Source organism: Pan paniscus, chromosome 1 (genome assembly GCF_029289425.2).
Source record: "Pan paniscus chromosome 1, NHGRI_mPanPan1-v2.0_pri, whole genome shotgun sequence".
Taxonomy (NCBI): Eukaryota; Metazoa; Chordata; class Mammalia; order Primates; family Hominidae; genus Pan; species Pan paniscus.
This window is the reverse complement of record NC_073249.2, coordinates 214,786,514-214,798,277: the sequence shown is the minus strand read 5'-3', so window position 1 is coordinate 214,798,277 and position 11,764 is coordinate 214,786,514. Positions and strand designations below refer to the sequence as shown.

Sequence of the window (11,764 nt, the reverse complement as noted above, 5' to 3'; positions counted from 1 at the left end):
GGTTTTATTTTTCTGTCTAATGTCCGGAACAGATCAACCCCTTCCCTGCCTCACACTCAGGGCTATGAAGGTGACATATCAGTAAAATTCCATCAGTTCTTGTGGAGTTCGTGAATGAAGGCATTCTTTTTTTGTTGTTGTTGTTGACAGAGTCTCCCTCTGTCACCCAGTCTGGAGGGCTGTGTGCAATCTCGGCTCACTGCAACCTCAGCCTCCTGGGTTCAAGCAATTCTCCCACCTCAGCCTCCCAAGTATCTGGATTACAGGCAGCCGCCATCATGCCCGGCTAATTTTGTAATTTTGTAGAGACAGGGTTTCACCATATTGGCCAAGCTGGTCTTGAACTCCTGACCTCAGGTGATCCGCCGGTCTTGGCCTCCCAAAGTGCTGGGATTACAGGCATGAGCCAACTCAGCTGGCCTTAAATGAATGAATTCTTGACTTCCACTCTATCCCTAATGCTGTCAATTTCTTGATTCATGAAATGAATATGGATATGTGATATGAATGGATATTTGGTTCAATCCATTAATCTGCGGAAAGCCAAAAACCCAATCAGGATTAGCTGGGTGGAACTTCAGAAATGCAATCAGATATTGCTTTTTGATTGGAAGCTAGCAGTGCATACGTGGAAGGGCGTGGGTGGGAGTTGTGATTAGAAAGGTCAATAAAAGCTTCTAAAGACCCACAGGAGAGACCCAAAGTCTTCAAGCCTGGAGTTCCTGCTTGGTTCTTCCTGAGGTCTGAACACCCTGCAAACTGAGTCCAGATCTGGTAAGTCACTAGTTTCTGTAAGGACACTCCCATCTGACCTACAGTCAGCCGATGTAGAATGATGACAGTGTAGCCTACGATGGCACAGAACTATATCTTGTCTTTTTTTCTTTTTTTCATAAGAACGGTTTCAAGCTTTGATCTTTTTTTTTCTAAATGCAGTTTTGTCTTTATTTCAAAAATGTTGATTGTGCTTTTCTTTACGTCATTTCAGAATTCTTGTTGGGAGCCATTTTGTGAAGAGAGGAAGACTGAGCTGTTTTGGCTGCATTTCTGGCCTCGAGCTGCAGTCAGCTTCTCCACGTAGAACCCGGCAGTAGGAGACTTAGAATCGAATCTCTTCTCCCTCTCGCCTCCTGTTTTTGGCTTTTGGAGAAACCTTATCATCCAACACAATGGCCAGCAACGTTACCAACAAGACGGATCCTCACTCCATGAACTCCCGTGTGTTCATTGGGAATCTCAACACTCTTGTTGTCAAGAAATCGGATGTGGAGGCGATCTTTTCCAAGTATGGCAAAATTGCGGGCTGCTCTGTTCATAAGGGCTTTGCCTTCGTTCAATATGATAAGGAGAAAAATGCCCGGGCTGCTGTAGCAGGAGAGGATGGCAGAATGATTGCTGACCAAGTTGTAGATATTAACCTGGCTGCAGAGCCAAAAGTGAACCGAGGAAACGCAGGTGTGAAACGATCAGCAGCAGAGATGTACGGCTCCTCTTTTGACTTGGACTATGGCTTTCAACGGCATTATTATGATGGGATGTACAGTTTCCCAGCACGTGTACCTCCTCCTCCTCCCATTGCTCTGACTGTAGTGCCCTCGAAACGTCAGCGCGTATCAGGAAACACCTCACGAAGGGGCAAAAGTGGCTTCAATTCTAAGAGTGGAAAGCGGGGATCTTCCAAGTCTGGAAAGCTGAAAGGAGATGACCTTCAGGCCATTAAGCAGGAGTTGACCCAGATAAAACAGAAAGTGGATTCTCTCCTGGAAAACCTGGAAAAAATTGAAAAGGAACATTGCAAGCAAGGAGTAGAGGTAAAGAATGCTAAGTCTGAAGAGGAGCAGACCAGCAGCTCCTTGAAGGATAAGACTCATGTGAAGATGGAGTCTGAGGGGGGTGCAGATGACTCTGTTGAGGAGGGGGACCTACTGTATGATGATGATAATGAAGATCAGGGGGACAACCAGCTGGAGTTGATCAAGGATGATGAAAAAGAGGCTGAGGAAGGAGAGGATAACAGAGACAGCACCAATGGCCAGGATGACTCTTAAGCACATAGTGGGGTTGAGAAATCTTATCCCATTGTTTCTTTACCTAGGAGCTTGTCTAACAACAAATTTTTCACCAGATCCTCTCCCTTAGTATCTTCAGCACATGCTTACTGTTCTCCCCATCCTTATCCTTCCCACATTCATTAATTCATATTGCCCTGCACCTAGTCCCATTTTCACTTCCCTTGACACCCCTAGTAGTTTTCCTAAGTCTTACCCTGTAATTTTTGCTTTTAATTTTGACACCTCTTTATGACTCAACAGTAAAAAGACGTATGGTTTTTATCAACTGTCTCCAAAATAATTTCTTTTTATGCAGGGAATACAGTTCTTTTCTTTCATACATAAGTTCAGTAGTTGCTTCCCTAACTGCAAAGGCAATCTCATTGAGTTGAGTAGCTCCTGAAAGCAGCTTGGAGTTAGAAGTATGTGTGTTACACCCCATATTAGTGTGCTGTGTGGGGCAGTTCAACAAAAATCTAACAATGTATTTTTGTGAATGAGAGTTGGCAGGCATGTCAAATGCATCCTCAGAAACATAATTGGTGTTATAGTCTTCAAACGTGTTTTCTAAAGTTGATACTGTGGGTTATTTTTGTGAACAGCTTCATGTTTGGGACCTTTTTCCTCAAAATAAACAAGTCCTTATTAAACCAGCAATTTAAAGAAAAAAAATTCTTGGTGGGAGCAGTGACCCATGCCTGTAACTACAACACTTTGGGAGGCCAAGGCGGGAGGATCATTTGAGCCCAGGGCTTCGAGACCAACCTGGGCAACATGGCAAAACCCTATCTTTACAAAACATTTGTTTTGAGGGGTGGGATGGAGTTTCACTCTGTTACCCAGGCTGGAATGGAGTGGCACAATCTCAGCTCACTCCAACATCCACCTCCCAGGCTCAAGCAATTCTCATGCCTCAGCCTCCTGAGTAGCTGGGATTATAGCCACCCGCCACCATGCACAGCTCATTTTTATATTTTTGGTAGAGACGGCGGTTCACCATGTTGGCCAGGCTGGTCTCGAACTCCTAACCTCAAGTGATCCACCTGCCTTGGCCTCCCAAAGGGCTGAGATTACACCAGTGAGCCACCAATGCCCTGCCTCTTTTTTAAAAAATTAGACGGGCATGGTTGAAGAGGAGCAGCCCCTCCACACCTGTGGGTATATCGCATCAGGTGGGACGAGAGACTGAGAAAAGAAATAAGACACAAAGTATGGAGAAAGAACAGTGGGCCCAGGGGACTGGTGCTCAGCATAAAACATGTGAGAAAAGGAATGTGTGTCACAAATAAGTTCAAGGGAAGGTACTCTGCCTGGATGTGCATGTAGGCCAGATGTACGCTTCTCTCCACCCAAGCATCTCAGTGGAGTAGAGAATAACAGAGCAGCATTGCTGCCAACATGTCTCACCTCACACCACAGGGAAGTTTTCCTCCCCAACTCAGAATAGAACAAATCTGCAATTGGGTTTTATCCTGAGACATTCCATTCCCAGGGGGAGGCAGGAGACAGAGGCCTTCCTCTTATCTCAGCTGCAAGAGGCCTTACTCTTTTACTAATCCTCCTCAGCACAGACCCTTCACGGGTGTGGGGCTGGGGGATGGTCAGGTCTTTTCCATCCCAAGAGGCCATATCTCAGGCTATCACATGGGGAGAAACCTTGGACAATATCCGGCTTTCCAGGACAGAAGTCCCTGTGGCTTTCCACAGTGCATTGTGCCCCTGGTTTATCGAGAATGGAGAATGGCAATGATTTTACCAAGCATATTGCCTGTAAACATATTGTTAACAAGGCACATCCTGCACTGCCCTAGATCCCTTATACCTTGATTCCATACAACACGTGTTTTTGTGAGCTCAAGGTTGGGGCAAAGTTACAGATTAGCAGCATCTCAGGGCAAAGCAATTCTTCAGGGTACAGGTCAAAATGGAGTTTCTTATGTCTTCCTTTTCTACATAGACACAGTAACAGTCTGATCTCTCTTTCTTTTCCCTACACATGGTGGCATGCATCTGTAGTCCCAGCTATTTGGGTGGCTGAGGTGGGAGGATCCCTTGAACCCAGAAGATTGATGCTGCAGTGAGCCATGCTCACACCAGTGCTGTACTCCAGCCTGGGCAGCAGAGTCAGACTCTGTCGAAAAAAAAAAAAAATCTTAACCAAGCAGTTTAAAAAAATCCAATTAATTGTAATCAGTAGGCAGATCCCAAATTCCTCAAAGAGGGAGAGAAAGAGTTTAGAAGGCTCTACATGCTAGCATCCCATTCAGACTGTTTAATCCTACCATTGTGGTTTTGTAAGAAAAACAGTCTTAAAGATTTCCAATAATTCCCACAATGGCCATAAATTAACCTGGGTGTCATTTTCCCACCAACTTAAAAAGGCACACGATAGGCCGGGCACGGTGGCTCACACCTGTAATCCCAGCACTTTGGGAAGCCGAGGCAGGTGGAACACCTGAGATCAGGAGTTCGAGACCAGCCTGGCCAACATGGAGAAACTCCATTTCTACGAAAAATACAAAAAATAGCCAGGCATGGTGGTAAGCACCTGTAATCTCAGGTACTTGGGAGGCTGAGGCAGGAGAAACAGTTGAACCCGAGAGGTGGAGGTTGCATTGAGCCAAGATAGCACCTTTGCACTCCAGCCTGGCCACAGAGCAAGACTCCATCTCCAAAAAATACTACTAATAATAATTATAACAGCATGTCCATTCACTCTCCAAAGTGTCCAGGACTGGACAATTAATTGTGAGGCCCTCTTCTCTAGCACCCTACGCTATAGCATATATGTGGATTAAAATAAATACACATAAAAATGCAAGTATATATTCTATATACTTTCCATATACTTATATTATATAAGGTCACATGCAAATTCAAGGCTAGCTCAAAGAGTAGAGTGGCTATATATGGAAAGGGGAGTGGAAGTGAATAATGGTAATAAAAGGAAACAGATAGATATAGATATAAATATGAATAAGTAGACATACACATATATAGCTGCAAGAAAGGGGGTTGTCATGGACCAATGATGACAGTGAGCCGTGTAAAAAGGCTAAAATTCTTGTGATTGTGTTTCCATTTTCAGGATGAGTTGTAGCTTACCTTTTTAGAAAGGCTGATGATGCAGTCATAGCAAATAAGTGATTATAAAATGTGTTTCCTTTCTAGGGCAATTCTGGAGAAATCTCTAATGGTAGGAGAATTCAGTTTACTGGGTAGGTTATCACACAGATAAAATTTTACAGATCCAATGACACTAGCATTAACTTCATTGTCCTTGGTATTCTATAAAGGTTGAGTGAACAAATGGTATCTCTAAACTAAAATTAGCTAAACTGACAAAGAAAATTGGATTATTATTATTTATTTTTGAGACAGAGTCTCTGTTGCCCAGGCTGGAGTACAGTGGTGCTACATTGGCTCACTGCAACCTCTGCCTCCCGGGTTCAAGGGGTTCTCCTGCCTCAGCAACCTACATAGCTGGGATTACAGGCACACACCACCACACCCAGCTAATTTTTGAATTTTTGGCAGAAGCGGGGTTTCGCCATGTTGGCCAGGTTGGTCTCGAACCCCTGACATCGGGATCTGCCTGCCTCGGCCTCCTAAAGTGCTGGGATTAGAGGCGTCAGCCAGCACACCTGGCCGAATCTTTTTTGCTTTTCTCAAAGATGGTGTCATAGTATTGGGTTCCATGCACTTAAGAGAGTGATCCCATCATTCAGTAACAATATGAATCAATACTGCAAGACCTTGATGCAGAATTTCAAAGACTATTTCCAGTAGGTGAAGGAGACTTTCAGTGATGCTTAGATCTTCCTGCCGTAGCATTTGGAGATTGCATTCTTTAGAAATGACACCAAGGGAAATCTGAGCATGAGCAGCAATGGATGGGACCGTACCAGATGACTGAAACGTAAAGATATCCGAGGAAAAGCCTTCCCTAGAAGCAGACATCATCACCTGGTAGACAGCTTTTCCAAGACAATGGAGCAAGACTCCATTTGATCTTCTTCCATTGACTGAGACTTGGTTTTGTTTTGTATTAACACAAAATTCTCAAACCTGTATTTTATATTGTTAGGTACTTTCACCACTCAAAGCAAACACTTTCTAAGGTCTCCTGTTCAAAATGTAGCCACTCTCATTAACCAAAGCAATTGCTGGCTATGGAGTCATTTACATGAAAGGGAAGGATCACAAATAATAGTAGAACCTGCTCTCATACACAGTTGGGTAGGAATTGAGGATGCTAACTTCATGATAAGGTTTGTTATCCTTCCTTTGGAAGGTTGGTTAATATTGATAATTAAATGACTTGGTACTGAGAACAAGCTATAGGTGGAAATGGGTGGCCTATGACTATTATTGATTTCAGTACTGGTAATTTATCTCTATGCCTAGAAAACATTAGTGTAACTGGGTCTAACCTAGATAGTGTTCCAGACTCCCACTGGAATCAAGTTCTTTGGTTTGACACGCATTATGTAGATGGGAATGCTATAGATATCGACATAGACATAGAGTCAGAACATGACCATGTTACCCTCTGCCATATAATCAGAGAACTTAGTGAAACTAGGCACTGGTTCACTGGAAACTCTAGAGGCAAATAGAATGCATCTATAGCTCTACTGTATGAAATAATAGTTTTATTTACTGGATGCATCAATACTCAGGACATATTTGGAGAGGAAACTATTCTTTCTTCAATGGAGATGGCATGCAAGGATTACCTTATAAAACACACAGAAATGTTTTTTCTTCCCACCCCAATTCCAACCATTACCGTGCAACCTGTTGTCAATAGACGTTAAGGCAGTTGAGGCAGAAATAATTAAATAAAGCTTCATTGGAAGCTAAATGTCAGGATCGACTTGGAAGACACACACTGACAAAATCAGTGTTTTCCAAAGTCTGTTACAAGTTGGAATGCTTTTATAAGAAAGGTTGAAAGAAGGGAATGGGACTCCTCCTATCAGTTGTTTTTTTTTTTTTTTAATTTTCTTTTGTTTTATCCTGGCAAGGCTCTAATAGAGTTGAGCTTTTTTGTTTTTGTTTTTTCCATTGGAAGGGACAATACAGAGGTTACAATCATTGACTTTAGATGACAACATGACAGGCAAAAATATTTTCCTTGCAAGACAACCAGCAAAACTTCACGATCAGAATCAAATCAGTGTCCTTCTCAGTGTCACTGGGTGAAGCCTTCATCAGTACTTGAAGAGTCTCAGGCACTCATGAAGTCAAGATCAGATTCTTTACTCAGGGACAGGATGTAAGCCAATCATAAGACCTTCCACAGATGATTAATTTGGAAGTCTACCTAATGTGACCTGCAGGTTTTCACTGGCAATATGCAGGTGCAGATATGACAAAGAATAATCCTGACCTTCATATCACCCCTAGCTGATGAGGATTGGGATTCTTTTGTCCCTTTCTCTCCATAAAACCAGGTTACTCATCTTGTGTGGCAACAAAATATATGGTCTACTTAACAGAGAAAGAGACTCCACAGAAAAAAAAAAGGATTTTTATTATGAAATGAGCAAAGCCATGGGAATAGATGTGAGATTATTCGGGGAGGTAAAGGAAGACAAAGGTTTTGAAAGGAAAAATGAGGAGAATTACATAAAGTTTTTTGAAAGACTCATTCTTGGTCACAAGTATGAAAACCAAGGGAGCCTCAGTGCAATGTTGGAAGGATTCCTCCTCCACCCTCTCAATAACCCCCAACACATTTACCAACTCTTCGTTCACTCCCAGGATTCCATTAAAACACCCAGCTCAACACTGAGCAGCCTCCACCTTCACTTCCCTTTATAATTTTGACATAAATTTGTTACAGGACCATCAGGTTCCTATGCCTGCTGCACAGTAGCTTACCAATATTCTGAGACAGCAGGGTTTGCAGCACAAAGTTTAATGATCACAAGGTGGCTGAATGAGAAGCTGGGAGGAGATCCTCAAATTCATCGCCCCAAGGAGTACTGAGGGTTTCCAGTGGATCCTGGATAGCAAGGGGCTGGAAAGTTGGTGTAGTTTGATGGCAATAAGAGGTATGAAGTTATCACCAAGTCAGAATGGCATTCTTTGGTGAGTGGATGCCTTGCAGGGCCCTTCAGATCAGCTCGCATCAGTAGTTTCACTGACATGCAGAACCTGAAAGAATATCTCAAATGAAAAAGTGAATGTTTCACAATGCTTAAATTGCTGTCTGCAGCGTAGTTAAGGGGAATTGTAGTCTAAGTTCTACATGATTTTGGGACAGTAGGCTGCCAGCAACCATGAGGAAGCAGGTCAGAGGGCAAGCTGACCTCCTGGTGAATGCTGAATGCGCTGCAAGCTTGGTTTGTTTTTGTTCCTCCCCCTCTCTTTTTCACTGATTAAATTTATAAAGTTTAGAGATATGGTTTCAATTTCTTCCAGACAAGCCTTAACCTAAGCCGTGAGACCACTCAAGCCCTCAGTGGCACCTCTCTTCCACCAGCATGAGCAAATAAATTGCTACCTTAGGTGATATAAAACCCACAAGACCATTCGATATATGGAGAATTTTTTTCCTGATTTTGTAGGGATGACTCCTCTGTTTTTATAAAGCTGTTTTAACTATAAAACAATTTTATAATTTTAATGTGGCCAAAGATCTCCCAACACTACTTTCAGGTTTTATTTTTCTGTCTAATATCCGGAACAGATCAAACCCTTCCCTGCCTCAAACTCAGGACTATATAAGTCATATATCAGTAAAATTCCATCAGTGTTTGTGGAGTTCATGAATGAATGAATTCTTTTTTTTTTTTTTTTTTTTTTTTGGACAAAGTCTACCTCTGTCACCCAGAACTGTGTGAAATGGTGCAATCTTGGCTCACTGCAACCATTGCCTCCTGGATTCAAGCGATTCTCCCACCTCAGCCTCCTGAGTAGCTGGATTACAGGCACCTGCCATCATGCCAGGCTAATTTTTGTATTTTTGTAGAGATGGGGTTTCACCATGTTGGCCTTGCAGGTCTTGATCGCCTGACCTCAGGTGATCCAGCCAACTTGGACTCTCAAAGTGCAGGGATTACAGGTGTGAGCCACCTCACCCGGCCTTTAATGAGTGAATTCTTGATTTCCACCCTATTCCTAACACTGTCAATTTCTTGATTCATTAACTTAATATGGATACCTGATATGAATGGATATCTGATTCAATCCAGTAATCTGGGGACAGCCAAAAACCCAATCAAGATTAACTGGGTGGAGCTTCAGAAATGCAATCAGATAGCACTTTTTGACTGGAAGCAAGCACTGAATACATGTAGGGGTGTGGGTGGGAGTTGTGATTAGAAAGATCAATAAAAGTTTCTGAAGACCCACAGGAGAGACCCAAAGTCTTCAAGTCTGGAGTTCCTGCTTGGTTCTTCCTGAGGTCTAAGCACGCTGCAAACTCAGTCCAGATCTAGTAAGTCACTCATTTCTGGAAGGACACTCCCATCTGACCTATAGTCAGCCGGTCTCGGACGGGGACAGTGCAGCCTATGATGGCACCGAGCTATTTCTGTCTTTTTTATATATTCCAGCTAACTGGGAGACTGAGGCAGGAGAATCACTTGAACAGGGAGGCAGAGGTTGCAGTGAGCCGAGATCGCACCATTGCACTCCAGCCTGGAAAACAAGAGTGAAACCCCATCTCAAAAAAAAATTAATAAATAAATACATTATAAATAAATTAATTAATTAATGCTTTAAAGAAAAAAGAAATAAACTTTGCCTACAAGTTTCATATGCAATTGAATACCTCTTAAATTTTGATGTGAACCGACCAGGCATGGTGGCTGAGGCCTGTAATCCCAGCACTTTGGGAGGCCGAGGCGGGCAGACCACGAAGTCAGGAGATTGAATCCATCCTAGTTAACATGGTGAAACCCCGTCTTTACTAAAAATACAAAAAATTAGCCAGGTGTAGTGGCATGCACCTGTAGTCCCGGCTATTTAGGAGGCTGAGGCAGGAAAATTGCTTGAACCGGGGAGGCAGAGGTCGAAGTGAGCTGAGATCGTGCCACTGCATTCCAGCCTGGTGATGGAGCGAGACTCCATCTCAAAAAATAAATGAATAAAATAAATAAATCAATAAAAATATTGTGACAGGAACCAACATTGCTCAACTTGTACACTAATGTCTTACAAAATCCTTTCCTTGTCACCTTCAAATCTCCATTTCAAATGCTACACTCTGCAAAACTTTACCACTTTGTTGCCATTTCCTGATGATGGAGAAGACAATACATGTGTGTGTGGCATCAGAACTATTGACTCCTCCTATTGATGTTTAAGATATTCCATTACACAAACCTGGGTTCATACTTTTTGTTGATAGATCTTATGCCAAAAATGTAGGCAAAAAATGCCAAGCAGGAAATGCTATCAGTTCTGAAGATGAATTCATAGAGATGGAAATTCTTTCAGAATTTATTTTTCCAGCTTTTTTCTTTGTTTGTTTGTTCCTTTGCGTTTGTTCGTTTTCAGACGGAGTCTCGCTCTGTCACCAAGTTGGAGAGCAGTGGTGAAATCTTGGCTGACTGCAACCTCCTCCTTCTGAGTTCAAGCGACTCTCCTGCCTCAGTCTCTTGAGTAGCTAGGATTATGGGTGGGTGCCAATATGCTCAGCTAATTTTTGTATTTTTAGCAGAGACAGGGTTTCACCATGTTGGCTAGGATGGTCTCAATTTTTTGGCATCGTGATCTACCTGCCTTGGCCTGAAGTGCTGGGATAACAGGTGTGAGCCACCACCGTGCCCGGCCTTTTTTTTTTTTTTCTTTTGAGATGGAGTCTCACTCTATTGCCCGGGCTGGGAATGGGACTCCTCCTATCAATTATTTTTTTAAATTTTCTTTTGTTTTATTGACCTGACAAGGGTCAAATAGAGTTGAGTTTTTGTTTTTGTTTTTTCCATTGGAAGGGACAAACAGAGGTTACAATCATTGGCTTTAGATGACAAGATAAAAGAATAAAACATATTCCTTGCAAGACAACCAGCAAACTTCATGATCAGCATCAAATCAGTGCCTTCTCACTGTCAGTGGGTGGAAGCCTTCATCAATACTTGTAGAGTTTGAGGCACTCATGAACTCACGATCAGACTCTTTACTCAGGGACAGGATGTAAGTCAAGCAAAAGACCTTCCACAGGTGGTGAATTTGGAAGCCTGCCCAATGTGACCTGCAAGTTTTCACTGGCAATATGCAGGTGCAGATATGACAAAGAATAACCATGACCTTTACATCACCCCCAGCTGTTGAGGAATGGGATCCTTTTGACCCTTTCTGTCCAGAGAACCAGGTTGCGAATCTTGTGTGGCAACAACATATATGGTCTACTTAACAGAGAAGAAGACTCTGTAAAAAAAAATGTTTATTATGAAGTAAGCAAAGAAATGGGAATAGATGTGAGATTATTTGGGGAGATAAAGGAAGTTGAAGGTTTTGAAAGGAAAAATAAGGAGGATTATACAAATTGTTTTGAAAGACTCATACTTGGTCATAAGGATTAAAACCAAAAGGGCATCAGTGCAATGTTAGATAGATTCCTCTTACACCCACTCAATAACCCCCAACATGTTCAGCAAGTCTTAGTTCACTCCCAGGTTCCCATTAAAAACCCAGCTCAACCCTGACCAGCTCCACCATCACTTCCCATTTGTAATTTTCACATGACTTTATTACAG

The 11,764-nt window shown here is 42.5% G+C and overlaps 1 protein-coding gene across 1 annotated transcript; it reads left to right on the top strand.

The window, feature by feature from the left end:
* The first annotated feature begins 538 nt into the window (after nucleotides 1–538).
* Nucleotides 539–2,101, top strand: LOC129395003 (heterogeneous nuclear ribonucleoprotein C-like 3). The gene has a single exon (XM_055105452.2). It carries the CDS (start codon nucleotides 1,170–1,172, stop codon nucleotides 2,046–2,048), a length of 879 nt encoding a protein of 292 aa, XP_054961427.2. The 5' UTR covers nucleotides 539–1,169; the 3' UTR covers nucleotides 2,049–2,101.
* The last annotated feature ends 9,663 nt before the right edge of the window (nucleotides 2,102–11,764 follow it).